The 14428-nt window shown below is 37.8% G+C and overlaps 1 protein-coding gene across 11 annotated transcripts in view; it reads left to right on the top strand.

Annotated features, from left to right (window-relative positions):
- The window catches only part of NEK1 (NIMA related kinase 1), a 156406-nt gene that overhangs the window by 28416 nt on the left and 113562 nt on the right, over positions 1–14428 (top strand). For all 11 annotated transcript variants that reach the window (XM_066387877.1, XM_066387881.1, XM_066387878.1 and 8 more), the window contains 3 exons: positions 1978–2045; positions 2371–2457; positions 6737–6791. In XM_066387877.1, coding sequence (XP_066243974.1) covers positions 1978–2045; positions 2371–2457; positions 6737–6791 — 210 coding nt within the window. The remainder of the gene's footprint in view (positions 1–1977; positions 2046–2370; positions 2458–6736; positions 6792–14428) is intronic.

The following is a 14428-nucleotide window of genomic DNA, read 5'->3' as shown; positions in this document are numbered from 1 at the left end:
TAGTATTATCTCTGTGTTTTTGTTGTATTCTAGGTGAATTTATCAAACTACCTTTTAAAATTTTGTTTAAACTAGTGCTGATATATTTTTAATAATTACTTTCTCGTCAAGGTTTTAAAATGGATTTTAAAATATATTTATTCTTATTTCTGATTGGTTATTTCATAATGTGTTATTCTTTTTAAATGAGTACTTATCCCTTTATCACTTTACAATTTCTAAACATCTTTAAAGTTTTTGTCGGACTGTTTTATAAAATTAATTCGATCTGGAGTGAATTTTTGTTCTGAAGATTATTTTTGGCTATTTTTCTTTGCATTATATTTCTTCATATATATGGCTTGTCCCAATTCATTCATCTTTGCATAGAGGTTTTATGGTTGCCACACTTAGGCTCTCAGTTCCCAGCATGGGGAGCAGAGAGAAAGTTTGTTTCCTGTGTCAAGGCTGAGTGGTCTCTGTACCTCAGGCCTGCAGCTTCTTTATAGCCTAATAGCCCCAGAATGACAAGTGGGGAAAAAGTAGAGCTGTGGTGGAAATTCCACATCCCATCTTTCCTGTTCCGTATCCCCTGCCACATAGCCCCATTTCACCCCGTCTCCCCCACATTGTGTCATCTTTAACTGTGAGCATGTGCCTGTTCAGGTCTCCTGAATGATAATGATACAAATGGAGTTTTAATGCATGTTATTCTACAAACTCTTGACTTCACTGTTTTAATAGAGTATCGGAGTTCTGTATTTATAAATGTATTGGAGTCCTATATTTATAAATAAATGCAAAATAGTTGGGTAAATTATTGGCAATTTAGAAAATTTTTATATCTATTATTTTATTAGGTTGTTTAATTTTTTAATTTTTGGTTTTTTGGATGGTGCCTAGGGATCTGCACTTTTTTAAAAATGGAAGTGTAACTGGCATGCAGAATCCTATTAGCTTCAGATGTACATCATAATAATTTGGTCTATACATTATGAAATATTTGCTACAATAGATCTGGTTCATCTGTCACCCATACAAAGTTATTAAAATACTACTACTGTTTCCTATGCTATACATTACAGCTCCATGACTTAGTTTTATAACTAAGTTTGTACCTCTTAATCCCCTTTACCTGTTTTGCCTGACCCCTCATCCCCTTTATTAGAAAATTTTAAGATTAATTTGTTACATGTAGAAGTTTTGGCTAGTTGATTGAGGAGGAGGTAAGGATTCATTTTTTAAACCTCTAGTGAAATATATTTTATATACCATAAAATCCACCAACTTAAAGTGTACAGTTCAGTGATTTTTAGCATATTGACAGAGATGTAAAACCATCACCCCTCATGAGTTCCAGAACATTTTATCATTCCAAAAAGGAACTCTGTACCTGTTAGCAGTCACTCCCCATTCCCCTCCACCTGGATCTTGGAAACCACTAATCTACTTTCTGTCTCTGTGGATTTGCCTATTCTGGACATGTTATATGAATGGATTCATATAGTGTATAACTTTGCCTATTTTAAAATGGAGTTGTCTTTCAGCGTTGCTGTTGAGTTGTAAGAGTTCTTTATTCTGGATACAAATTCCTTGTCATATATGTGATTTGCAGATATATTCTCCATTTCTATAGATTGTCACTTCCTTGATGGTATCCTTTGATGCACAATAGTTTTTACTTTTGATGAAATCTAGTATATCTATTTTTCTTTTTTTCTTTGAGTTTTTGGTATCATAGCTAAGAAATTGTTGCCTAACCCAATGAAGATTTACTTCTATGTTTTCCTCTAGAAGTTTTATAGTTTAATTCTTATTTTTAGGTCTAGAGTCCACTTTAAGTTAATTTTTGCATATGATCTGAGGGGTTTGCACTTATTCTTCTGCACATGGACATTGAGTTATCCTAGCATTTTTTAAAACTGCATTCATTTTTATGAAAAATGTTGAATCAGAACTGAACTGTGATAATAATTCCATATTTTTCCTCTTTTATAGAATATATTTTTAACCAAAGAGGGGACAATACAACTTGGAGATTTTGGAATTGCTAGAGTTCTTAATAGGTAACATATCAGTTTTAAACTTTGTTTTGACATGTTATCAGTAAAATTAATTTTTTTAATTTATTAAGTTTTAGAGAGAATAAGGGAAAGAGAGAGAAAAACAATTTGTTGTTTCACTTGGTTGTGCATTCTTTGGTTGCTTTCTTGTATGTACTTTGACCGAGGATTGAACTCGTAGCTTTAGGCAAGTCAGAATGATACTCTAACCAGTTGAGCTACTTGCCCAGGGCCATCTTCGGTGAAATTTTAATTCGTGATCATGATATGTGATTATTTATATCTTTAAGTGTCTTAAGCTTCTCCAATAATTCTTTTTTTTTTCTAGTACTGTAGAACTGGCTCGAACTTGCATAGGGACCCCATACTACTTGTCACCTGAAATCTGTGAAAACAAACCTTACAATAATAAAAGGTATTTAAAATACTTATTGCATGTATAGTTCCTTTAAATCTTTCTGTTATACTATATTTCTTAATCTTAAGAATATTATTCTAAAATCAGTAATATACATATGTAAATACATACATATATACAGGGATTGGCAAAAGTGGGTTTACAGTTGTTCATATGGAAAATGACAATAATTAATAATACAAGAATAAATTCGTGTGTTTTGTATGCTCACAACTGTAAACCTACTTTTGCCCACCCATATGTGTGTGCGTGTGCACGCGCACACACACACATTTTTAAAATATGTGATGATGAGGGGAATTGTATTGAAGCTATTTCAGTCTTGCCAAAGGAACTATAGACAGAATCACTTTATTATTTAAATAATATTTTAAAATAGACTACTTTGGTCTTTCTTTTTATAATAGTAACTTCCTATTGAATTAGAGTAGTTAATATTTATTGAACATTTTCTCTATTGTGGGCTCTATTTTATATGCTTTCTGTGTATTAACTCTTAATCTTCTTAGTAACCTTGTAAGTTGTATGTATTAATCATTCCTCCTTTCCTAATGAGGGAATCAAATGCAGAGCGATGTACAGTAACTTCAATGTCTCAGGCATCTGACATCTAACCTCAGTTTTCTAATTGCTCAGTTATACTGTGGTTACCAGATTGTATGTGTACATGGGAAGAGGAATGCTACCCTGAAGTCCAATTACTCTTTATTTTCTCTCATTTTTTCTAATAGAAAAATGCCAACCAAAAACACTGGTCTTAATTTTGGAAGTGGTAGCTGGCCCTAATGTATGTATTTATGATTGCTCTCTGTCCTCATCTCCCCTTTTTTCTTGGGGATGAGAAAGAAGCTATATTTAAAACTTGAGCATTAGATACTGAGAACATCATCCTAGTAATGTATTTTTTTTTTTTTTTGTATTTTTCCAAAGTTAGAAGTGGGGAGGCAGTCAGACAGACTCCCGCATGTGCCCAACCAAGATCCACCCGGCATGCCCACCAGGGGACAATGCTCTGCCTATCTGGAGCGTTACTCCATTGCAGCTGGAGCCATTCTAGCGCCTGAGGCAGAGGTCAGGGAGCCATCCTCAGTGCTCAGGCCAACCTTGCTCCAGTGGAGCCCTGGCTGCGGGAGGGGAAGAGAGATACAGAGAGGAAGGAGAGGCGGAAGGGTGGAGAAGCAGATGGGTGCTTTTCCTGTGTGCCCTGGCTGGGAATCGAACCCAGGACTTCCATACGCCAAGCTGATGATCTGTGAGCCAACTGGCCAGGGCTCTAGTAATGTATTTTTAAAATCAACTTGTATTACAGTGATCCATCAAATCCATGGAATATATTATTAGTGGGTATTCTAAAGGATAACAGCATTTTCTTTGTGCTAATTTTACAATTTAATGTTACTTCTGTGTCTTGTGAATAAGTCAACTGTAAAAAATATAATTTTTTTTTTTTTTTGTATTTCCTGAAGTTGGAAATGGGGAGGCAGTCAAACAGACTCCCACATGCACCCGACCGGGATCCACCCAGCATGCCACCAGGGGGTGATGCTCTGCCCATCTGAGGCATTGCTCTGTTGCTACCAGAGCCATTCCAGCACCTGAGGCAGAGGCCATGGAGCCATCCTCAATGCCCGGGCCAACTTTGCTCCAATGGAGCCTTGGCTGCGGGAGGGGAAAAGAGAGACAGGAAGGAGAGGGGGAGGGGTGGAGAAGCAGATGGGCACTTCTCCTGTGTGCCCTGGCCAGGAATCGAACCCGGGACTCCTGCACGCCAGGCTGATGCTCTACCACTGAGCCAACTGGCCAGGGCTGAAAATATTAGTCTTTAAGAATGGATTTAATCTGCTTTTAAAGAATTTATATAAAATTAATTTTATGGGGAAAATGCTTTAAAAACATAATGGATAAGCATCATTGATTATATTTAAAATTCATATTTTTATAAATGTATTTAAATATTGTATTAATAGGATCATTAGTATAATTTTTATTTATTTATTTATTTATTTTATTTTTTTTGTATTTTTCTGAAGCTGGAAACGGGGAGAGACAGTCAGACTCCCGCATGCGCCCGACCGGGATCCACCCGGCACGCCCACCAGGGGTGACGCTCTGCCCACCAGGGGGCAATGCTCTGCCCCTCCGGGGTGTCGCTCTGGAGCGACCAGAGCCACTCTAGAGCCTGGGGCAGAGGCCAAGGAGCCATCCCCAGCACCCGGGCCATCTTTGCTCCAATGGAGCCTCGGCTGCGGGAGGGGAAGAGAGAGACAGAGGAAGGAGGGGGGGGGGTGGAGAAGCAAATGGGCTCTTCTCCTGTGTGCCCTGGCCTGGAATCGAACCCGGGTCCCCCGCACGCCAGGCCAACACTCTACTGCTGAGCCAACCGGCCAGGTCCTAGTATAATTTTTAAATGTCTTTGTTTATACTATTTAATTGTAACATGTATAAGTTACTAAATAGCTTAATTACATTTGCATTCTTTTCCCAGATGAATCTTGAAATTAAAAAGATTTTAGGGATTATAAATTTATATTTGTAGGGTTTTGTTAGACTTCTGGTAAAAATAACCTTAGCAATTTAATAATGGCTTTTATTCTTTTCCAGTTAAGTTCAACTTTCAGGAGTAGTGGGTTTTGCTTTTATTGATTTCTAAGGACCACTGTAACTGAACTATGAGGGTTTTTCTCCCCTTTAGAAAGAAAGGTAGCTGGCCCTGGCCGGTTGGCTCAGCGGTTGAGCGTCGGCCAAGCGTGCGGAGGACCCGGGTTCGATTCCCGGCCAGGGCACACAGGAGAAGCGCCCATTTGCTTCTCCACCCCTCCGCCGCGCTTTCCTCTCTGTCTCTCTCTTCCCCTCCTGCAGCCAAGGCTCCATTGGAGCAAAGATGGCCCGGGCGCTGGGGATGGCTCTGTGGCCTCTGCCTCAGGCGCTAGAGTGGCTCTGGTCGCAACATGGCGACGCCCAGGATGGGCAGAGCATCGCCCCCTGGTGGGCAGAGCGTCGCCCCTGGTGGGCGTGCCGGGTGGATCCCGGTCGGGCGCATGCGGGAGTCTGTCTGACTGTCTCTCCCTGTTTCCAGCTTCAGAAAAATGAAAAGAAAAAAAATAAAAATAAAATAAAAAAAAAGAAATAAAGGTAGCTTTTTGTTAAATTATAAAAATACTTGTTTAATATAAAATAGAAGAGTGCCTGACCTGTGGTGGCGCAGTGGGATAAAGTGTCGACCTGGAACACTGAGGTTGCTGGTTCGAAACCTTGGGCTTGCCTGGTCAAGGCACATATGGGAGTTGATGCTTCCTGCTCCTCCTCCTCTCTCTCTCTCTATCTATCCCCTCTCTCTAAAAATCAAATATTTAAAAAAATTAAAAAAAAACAAAAAAAATAAAATAGAAGAGATTATATATAAAGAAGATAGTGTGTCTAAGTCTTTAATTTAGAATAAAATAACAAATATATAATATATTCTTATATAATATTTAAGTTGGCTGTCAATTTTATTTGAAGTATAATTTTAGTAAATTAATATTTTCTTGTTTATTAAAGTAGTGTTTTGTTTTTATATTTTGAAACATGGTAGTTTGCAAATAATTGAATAAAGCAGTTTGACTTGTAAAATAAAATAACAATAGAATATTCATGAAATTTGCTTATTTTGTTTTGTTAAATATTAAATTTCTTTAGTGAAACTTCATTTATTTTTATTTTTTGTATTTTTATGAAGCTGGAAACGGGGAGGCAGTCAGACAGACTCCCGCATGCGCCCTACCGGGATCCACCCGGCACGCCCACCAGGGGGCGATGCTCTGCTCATCCGGGGAGTCGCTCTGTTGCGACCAGAGCCACTCTAGCGCCTGGGGCAGAGGCCAAGGAGCCATCCCCAGCGCCCGGGCCATCTTTGCTCCAATGGAGCCTCGGCTGCGGGAGGGGAAGAGAGAGACAGAGAGGAAGGGGGGGTGGTGGAGAAGCAGATGGGCGCCTCTCCTGTGTGCCCTGGCCAGGAATGGAACCCGGGACTTCCGCACGCCAGGCCGACGCTCTACCGCCGAGCCAACCTGCCAGGGCTAATGAAACTTTAAAATGCTTGAACAACTATTATTTTTCTAATGAGGGATAACTGCTTTTATCATTTGGTGATGGTTGAAATTTAAATTTTAAAGTACATGTTTTATGGAACATATTTTTGCAAAGCATTTTTATGCTGGGTATTGTTTTCTTAAATAAAAAAAGTTTTAAGTAAAATTTACTATTTATAAAAAAATTTCATTATTTTATTTTCTAGTGACATTTGGGCTCTAGGATGTGTCCTTTATGAGATGTGTACACTTAAACATGCAGTAAGTAAAAATTTCTGAAATATTTTTATGATTATGTCAGAAAGTGACCATAATATTTTATATTAAAAAATGTATATGTCATCTTTCTGATGACCTTCTTATACTAGAAATTCCTGTCAGTGTTTTAATTTCCTACCTTCTCTGAAGTATAAATTGTCATTTATTTTCCCTTAATATGTATGCATATATTACAGATTGCAGGTTATATATTTGTTATTATAATGCATATATCATACTTTTTTACAAAAAATTATTTCTAAAGACAGAAATACATTTGCTATTTTTTTAAAGTTTTTAAAACGTATTTTTAGTTTATTGGAATGACATGATTTGCCAAGCCATATGGGTTTCGAGTGTACAACTCAATATAACACCTTCCATACACTACATTCTTCACCCCCAACCCTCCTCGGCAAAGTCTCTTTCTGCCCCATCTCCTCCCCCTTTACTCACCTACCCCCATCTTTACCCCCTCTTTCCTGCTGGCTATTGCCACCAATTTGCTATCTTTTTAATGTTAAATTTATATATGAATTTGATAGTTTAGCTTAACAAATTTTATTAGTTTTATTTTAGCAATTTATCAAACACCCAAATTCAGAATTTTAAAAATTTTCACTTTTGAAACTCTTTTGAGATGGCACATACCACACCAAAAAGGGGAAGTTCTTGTCCTAAATAGATTGATTTTTTTTTCTTTTCTTTTCTGAAGCTGAAAACGGGGAGAGACAGTCAGACAGACTCCCGCATGCGCCCGACCGGGATCCACCCGGCACTCCCACCAGGGGCGACGCTCTGCCCCTCCTGGGTGTTGCTCTGCCGCTACCAGAGCCACTCTAGCGCCTGGGGCAGAGGCCAAGGAGCCATCCCCAGCGCCCGGGCCATCTTTGCTCCAATGGAGCCTTGGCTGCGGGAGGGGAAGAGAGAGACAGAGAGGAAGGAGAGGGGGAGGGGTGTAGAAGCAGATGGGCGCTTCTCCTATGTGCCCTGGCCGGGAATTGAACCCGGGTCCCCCGTACGCCAGGCCGACGCTCTACCGCTGAGCCAACCGGCCAGGACCTAGATTGATTTTTAATTCATTTCAGAATTTGTTTTTTAAAAAGTTTTGCCTTATTGATGATTAAATAATATTGTATTTTTATTACAGAAAACTTACAAAAATACATAAAAATATAAATAAGTGAATAAATATCAAAGCAATATTTTCAACCAGTAATGACTATTTATAATATTTTATGATTTCCTTCTAGGCTTTATTCTAGAATAATTTATAAAGTGAGATTTTTTTTTGTTTTTCCCCCTCAAAAGTTTAATTACATTGCATAAGCAGTTTTATAGGCTGCTTTTTATTGCCTGAAATTATGTGTATTTTTTTGTCATTTTTTTTTTCATGTTTACATACTCTCCTACTGAATTGCTTTAGATTTTATTTTTTGTTTAAGGGAGATTTATAGCCTGCCAAAGTGATGTGGGAAGGTGATTATTAGATCTGCATTTGAAGGAATTGATCCGTTTTCTGTGACAGTCATTTTAAGTCTAAATCAGTGTTAGCAATGAAATGGCACCAGGATGTTACCAGACCTCGGTTCAGCACCCGTGATACCTGAGTTTTGCAAAGAAAGGATTCAGAGCCAAGGAAGTCAAATTATAAGAAAAAGTGTATTTAGAAAGCCACAGAGGTAGGAAACGTGAGCCAGCTGGGCTGCATGGGCTTAGGAAATGAGTTGCAGAGGCAAAAGAAGGGCCCTTGGAGCTTAGGGAAAAAAAAGGCAAGAGAATGTGCCTGGAGGAAGGGTAGAGGGAAAGACCCTGGCTCACGTAATGGAGAGAAAGTGCACGTGGCAAGTCCTCCATCCTGAGGAGGAGACCATCTGCTCTCCAAAGGTGGGGACCCTAGGAGAGGCCCAAGATGAGATCTCAGTGAAATACTGATCAGCTTTCTCGGTGTGTCCTGTTAGGGTCCTGGTCTCCACTGATCGAGCTGCACCAGGGCAGGGAATCATGAGTCACTGCAGCTGGTCCTCATGTCAGCCATGGCTTCACCCTGCCTGGTCTTGCTGCTTTTCTGGGCCTGGAGCTGAAACACAGCTGAGGCCTTGATGTTATTTCTAGTTTGACCAAAATTCTGTCTGGATAATTGACCAGAAGCTTTGTTTCTAAGATTCTTTGATGAAGATCAGAACCTCATTGTCATGAGGGGTTAATGCTTAAGGAGGTGGTCATGCAAGGGCTTGTGTGGGAGTCATATGAAGCTATTCTCTGGACCCCTTGTTTCTCCTCTAAGCTGGTCTTCCACATGACTGGCCACATGCTAGGGGTGGGAAGGTCCGAGATCTAAACCTCATGACCAGCAATATGCTAGAATAAGAAAACTCACCCTGGGGGCGAGGTCCTTGTTTTCCCAGTTATGTGCATTGCTGGATACCCAGGGCTTTCCGCCCTGGTAACTTTCTGTGCCAGGCCCATTGTTCCTACTCTGCTCATGCCTATCTAAATGATTACTACAAGGAAGAAAAAAAAAAATATATATATATATATATATAAATATAAAGATCTGTATTTAATTGTCACCATTGCTCTGTATTTTGGAATTGTTCATTCTTTTTTTTTTTTTTTTTTTTTTTCTTTTCTTTTTTTTTTTTTTTTTTTTTAAATAAATTTTTATTAATGGTAATGGGATGACATTAATAAATCAGGGTACATATATTCAAAGAAAACATGTCCAGGTTATCTTGTCATTAAACTATGTTGCATACCCCTCGCCCAAAGTCAGATTGTCCTTCGCCACCCTCCATCTAGTTCTCTGTGCCCCTCCCCCTCCCCCCAACCCTCCCCCTGTCCCCCCTCCCCCCACCCCTGGTAACCACCACACTCTTGTCCATGTCTCTTAGTCTCATTTTTATGTTCCACCAATGTATGGAATCATGTAGTTCTTGTTTTTTCTGATTTACTTATTTCACTCCTTATAATGTTGTCAAGATCCCACCATTTTGCTGTAAATGATCTGATGTCATCGTTTCTTATGGCTGAGTAGTATTCCATAGTGTATATGTGCCACATCTTCTTTATCCAGTCTTCTATTGAAGGGCTTTTTGGTTGTTTCCATGTCTTGGCCACTGTGAACAGTGCTGCAATGAACATGGGGCTACATGTGTCTTCACGTATCAATGTTTCTGAGGTTTTGGGGTATATACCCAGTAGAGGGATTGCTGGGTCATAAGGTAGTTCTATTTGCAGTTTTTTGAGGAACCACCATACTTTCCTCCATAATGGTTGTACTACTTTACAGTCCCACCAACAGTGAATGAGGGTTCCTTTTTCTCCACAGCCTCTCCAACATTTGCTATTACCCGTCTTGTTGATCATAGCTAATCTAACAGGGGTGAGGTGGTATCTCATTGTAGTTTTGATTTGCATTTCCCTAATAACTAATGAAGCTGAGCATTTTTTCATATATCTGTTGGCCATTTGTATCTCTTCCTGGGAGAAGTGTCTATTCATGTCTTCTTCCCATTTTTTTATTGGATTGTTTGTTTGTTTGTTGTTGAGTTTTATGAGTTCTTTGTAAATTTTGGAAATTAGGCCCTTATCTGAGCTGTTGTTTGAAAATATCATTTCCCATTTAGTTGGCTGTCTGTTTATTTTGATATCAGTTTCTCTTGCTGAACAAAAACTTTTTATTCTGATGTAGTCCCATTCATTTATCTTTGCCTTCACTTCTCTTGCCATTGGAGTCAAGTTCATAAAATGTTCTTTAAAACCCAGGTCCATGAGTTTAGTACCTATGTCTTCTTCTATGTACTTTATTGTTTCAGGTCTTATATTTAGGTCTTTGATCCATTTTGAATTAATTTTAGTACACGGGGACAGGCTGTAGTCGAGTTTCATTCTTTTGCATGTGGCTTTCCAGTTTTCCCAACACCATTTGTTGAAGAGGCTTTCTTTTCTCCATTGTGTGTTGTTGGCCCCTTTATCAAAGATTATTTGACCATATATATGTGGTTTTATTTCTGGGCTTTCTATTCTGTTCCATTGGTCTGAGTGTCTATTTTTCTGCCAATACCATGCTGTTTTGATTATTGTGGCCCTATAATATAGTTTAAAGTCAGGTATTGTAATGCCCCCAGCTTCATTCTTTTTCCTTAGGATTGTTTTGGCTATTCGGGGTTTTTTATAGTTCCATATAAATCTGATGATTTTTTGTTCCATTTCTTTAAAAAATCTCATAGGGATTTTGATGGGAATTGCATTAAATTTGTATATTGCTTTGGGTAATATGGCCATTTTGATTATATTTATTCTTCCTATCCAAGAACAAGGAATATTTTTCCATCTCATTGTATCTTTTTCGATTTCCCTTAACAATGCTTTGTAATTTTCATTATATAGGTCCTTTACATTTTTTGTTATGTTTATTCCTAGGTATTTTATTTTTTTTGTTGCAATCGTGAAAGGGATTATTTTTTTGAGTTCGTTTTCTAATATTTCATTGTTGGCATAGAGAAAGGCTATGGACTTCTGTATGTTAATTTTGTATCCTGCGACCTTACTGTATTGGTTTATTGTTTCTAATAATCTTTTTGTGGAGTCCTTCGGGTTTTCGATGTATAGGATCATATCATCAGCAAAAAGTGATACCTTTACTTCTTCTTTTCCAATATGGATGCCTTTTATTTCTTTGTCTTGTCTGATTGCTCTGGCCAGAACTTCTAGCACCACGTTAAATAAGAGTGGAGAGAGTGGACAACCCTGTCTTGTTCCTGATTTAAGGTAGAAAGTCCTCAGTTTTTTGCCGTTTAAAATGATGTTGGCTGATGGTTTATCATATATGGCCTTTATCATGTTGAGATATTTTCCTTCTATACCCATTTTGTTGAGAGTCTTAAACATAAAATTGTGTTGTATTTTATCAAAAGCCTTTTCTGCATCTATTGATAAGATCATGTGGTTTTTGTTCTTTGTTTTGTTGATATGGTGTATTACGTTAACCGTTTTGCGTATGTTGAACCATCCTTGAGATTCTGGGATGAATCCCACTTGATCATGATGTATTATTTTTTTAATATGTTGTTGTATTCGGTTTGCCAGTATTTTGTTTAGAATTTTAGCATCTGTATTCATTAGAGATATTGGTCTGTAGTTTTCTTTCTTTGTGCCATCCTTGCCAGGTTTTGGTATGAGGGTTATGTTGGCCTCATAAAATGTGTTTGGAAGTATTGCTTCTTCTTCAATTTTTTGGAAGACTTTGAGTAGAATAGGAACCAAGTCTTCTTTGAATGTTTGATAGAATTCACTAGTATAACCGTCTGGGCCTGGACTTTTATTTTTGGGGAGGTTTTTAATAGTTTTTTCTATTTCCTCTCTGCTGATTGGTCTGTTTAGGCTTTCTGCTTCTTCATGACTCAGTCTAGGAAGGTTGTATTGTTCTAGGAATTTATCCATTTCTTCTAGATTGTTGTATTTGGTGGCATATAATTTTTCATAGTATTCTACAATAATTCTTTGTATATCTATGATGTCTGTGGTGATCTCTCCTCTTTCATTTTGGATTTTATTTATTTGAGTCCTGTGCCTTTTTTCCTTGGTGAGTCTTGCTAAGGGTTTGTCAATTTTGTTGATCTTTTCAAAGAACCAGCTCCTTGTTTTATTTATTTTTTCTATAGTTTTTCTGTTCTCTATTTCATTTATTTCTGCTCTGATTTTTATTATCTCCTTTCTTCGGCTGGTTTTGGGTTGTCTTTGTTCTTCTTTTTCTAGTTCCTTAAGGTGTGAAGTTAAGTGGTTTATTTCGGCTCTCTCTTGTTTGTTCATATAGGCCTGAAGTGATATGAACTTTCCTCTTATTACTGCTTTTGCTGCATCCCAGAGATTCTGATATGTCGTATTTTCATTTTCATTTGTCTGTATGTATCTTTTGATCTCTGCGCTTATTTCTTCTTTGACCCATTCATTTTTTAGAAGTATGTTGTTTAGTTTCCACATTTTTGTGGGTTTTTCCCCCTCTTTTTTACAGTTGAATTCTAGTTTCAAGGCTTTATGATCAGAAAATATGCTTGGCACAATTTCAATTTTTCTAAATTTGCTGATATTGTCTTTGTGGCCCAACATATGGTCAATTCTTGAGAATGTTCCATGTACACTAGAGAAAAATGTATACTCTGTCGCTTTGGGATGAAGTGTCCTGTAGATGTCTATCATATCCAGGTGTTCTAGTATTTCGTTCAAGTCCACTATATCTTTATTGATTCTCTGTTTGGATGACCGATCTAGAGCCGTCAGCGGAGTATTGAGGTCTCCAAGTATGATTGTATTTTTGTTAGTTTTTGTTTTAAGGTCAATAAGTAGCTGTCTTATATATTTTGGTGCTCCTTGGTTTGGTGCATATATATTAAGGATTGTTATGTCTTCTTGATTCAGTGTCCCCTTAATCATTATGAAGTGACCATTTTTGTCTTTGAGTACTTTTTCTGTCTTGTAGTCAGCATTATCAGATATGAGTATTGCTACACCTGCTTTTTTTTGGGTGTTGTTTGCTTGGAGTATTGTTTTCCAGCCTTTTACTTTGAATTTGTTTTTATCCTTGTTGCTTAGATGTGTTTCTTGTAGGCAGCATATAGTTGGATTTTCTTTTTTAATCCATTCTGCTACTCTGTGTCTTTTTATTGGTAAGTTTAATCCATTTACATTTAGTGTAATTATTGACACTTGTGGGTTCCCTACTGCCATTTTATAAATTGCTTTCTGTTAGTTTTGTATCTAGTTTGATTCTTCTCTTTTGTTTTTCTATCATTTGTTTCTGTTTGTTTGTGTTCCATACTTCTTTCCTCTGTTGCTACCTTTTTTAAGTCATGTGTTTTTGTGGTGTTTTTTTCTAGGGTGGTTACCATTAAGTAATGAAAAGGGTACCTACCATATTCATTGTAGTACCCTATCTTATAAGTATTTCTGCACTTCATCGTCCTTTGCTACTGTTAATCTCCATTCTCTCCCCCCTTTTTTTTCCTTTGTTGTCACAGTTTAAGTTTGGTTTTATTGTGTTCTTGGTGGAGCTGTTACTTGTGGTGTTGTTTTCTTTTGTTCTTTGAATCTGGTTGGAAAACCCCCTTTAGTATTTCCTGGAGTGGGGGCTTTCTGGTGATAAATTCTCTCATCTTTTCTGTATTTGTGAATGTTTTTATATCTCCTTCATACTTGAAGGATAGCTTTGATGGGTATAGTATTCTTGGCTGAAAGTTCCTCTCTTTCAGGGCTTTAAATATTGGGGTCCACTCTCTTCTAGCTTGTAGAGTTTCTGCTGAGAAATCTGATGATAATCTAATAGGCCTTCCTTTATATGTTGTACTCTTCTTTTCCCTGGCTGCCTTGAGAATTTTTTCTTTGTCATTGGTTTGTGTCATCTTTATTATGATGTGCCTTGGAGTGGGTTTGTTGGGGTTAAGAAAACTCGGTGTTCTGTTTGCTTCTTGAATTTGAGGCTTTAGTTCTTTCCACAGGCTTGGGAAGTTCTCGTCTATTATTTGTTTGAGTATATTCTCCATTCCATTTTCTTTCTCTTCTCCCTCTGATATACCTATTATTCTTATGTTATTCTTTCTGATGGAGTCAGATAATTCCTTTAGGGCTTTCTCGTTTTTTAT

This window comes from Saccopteryx leptura, chromosome 1 (genome assembly GCF_036850995.1).
Source record: "Saccopteryx leptura isolate mSacLep1 chromosome 1, mSacLep1_pri_phased_curated, whole genome shotgun sequence".
Classification (NCBI taxonomy): domain Eukaryota; kingdom Metazoa; phylum Chordata; class Mammalia; order Chiroptera; family Emballonuridae; genus Saccopteryx; species Saccopteryx leptura.
The sequence above is the reverse complement of the archived record's forward strand: the minus strand, read 5'-3'. Positions and strand labels throughout refer to the sequence as shown.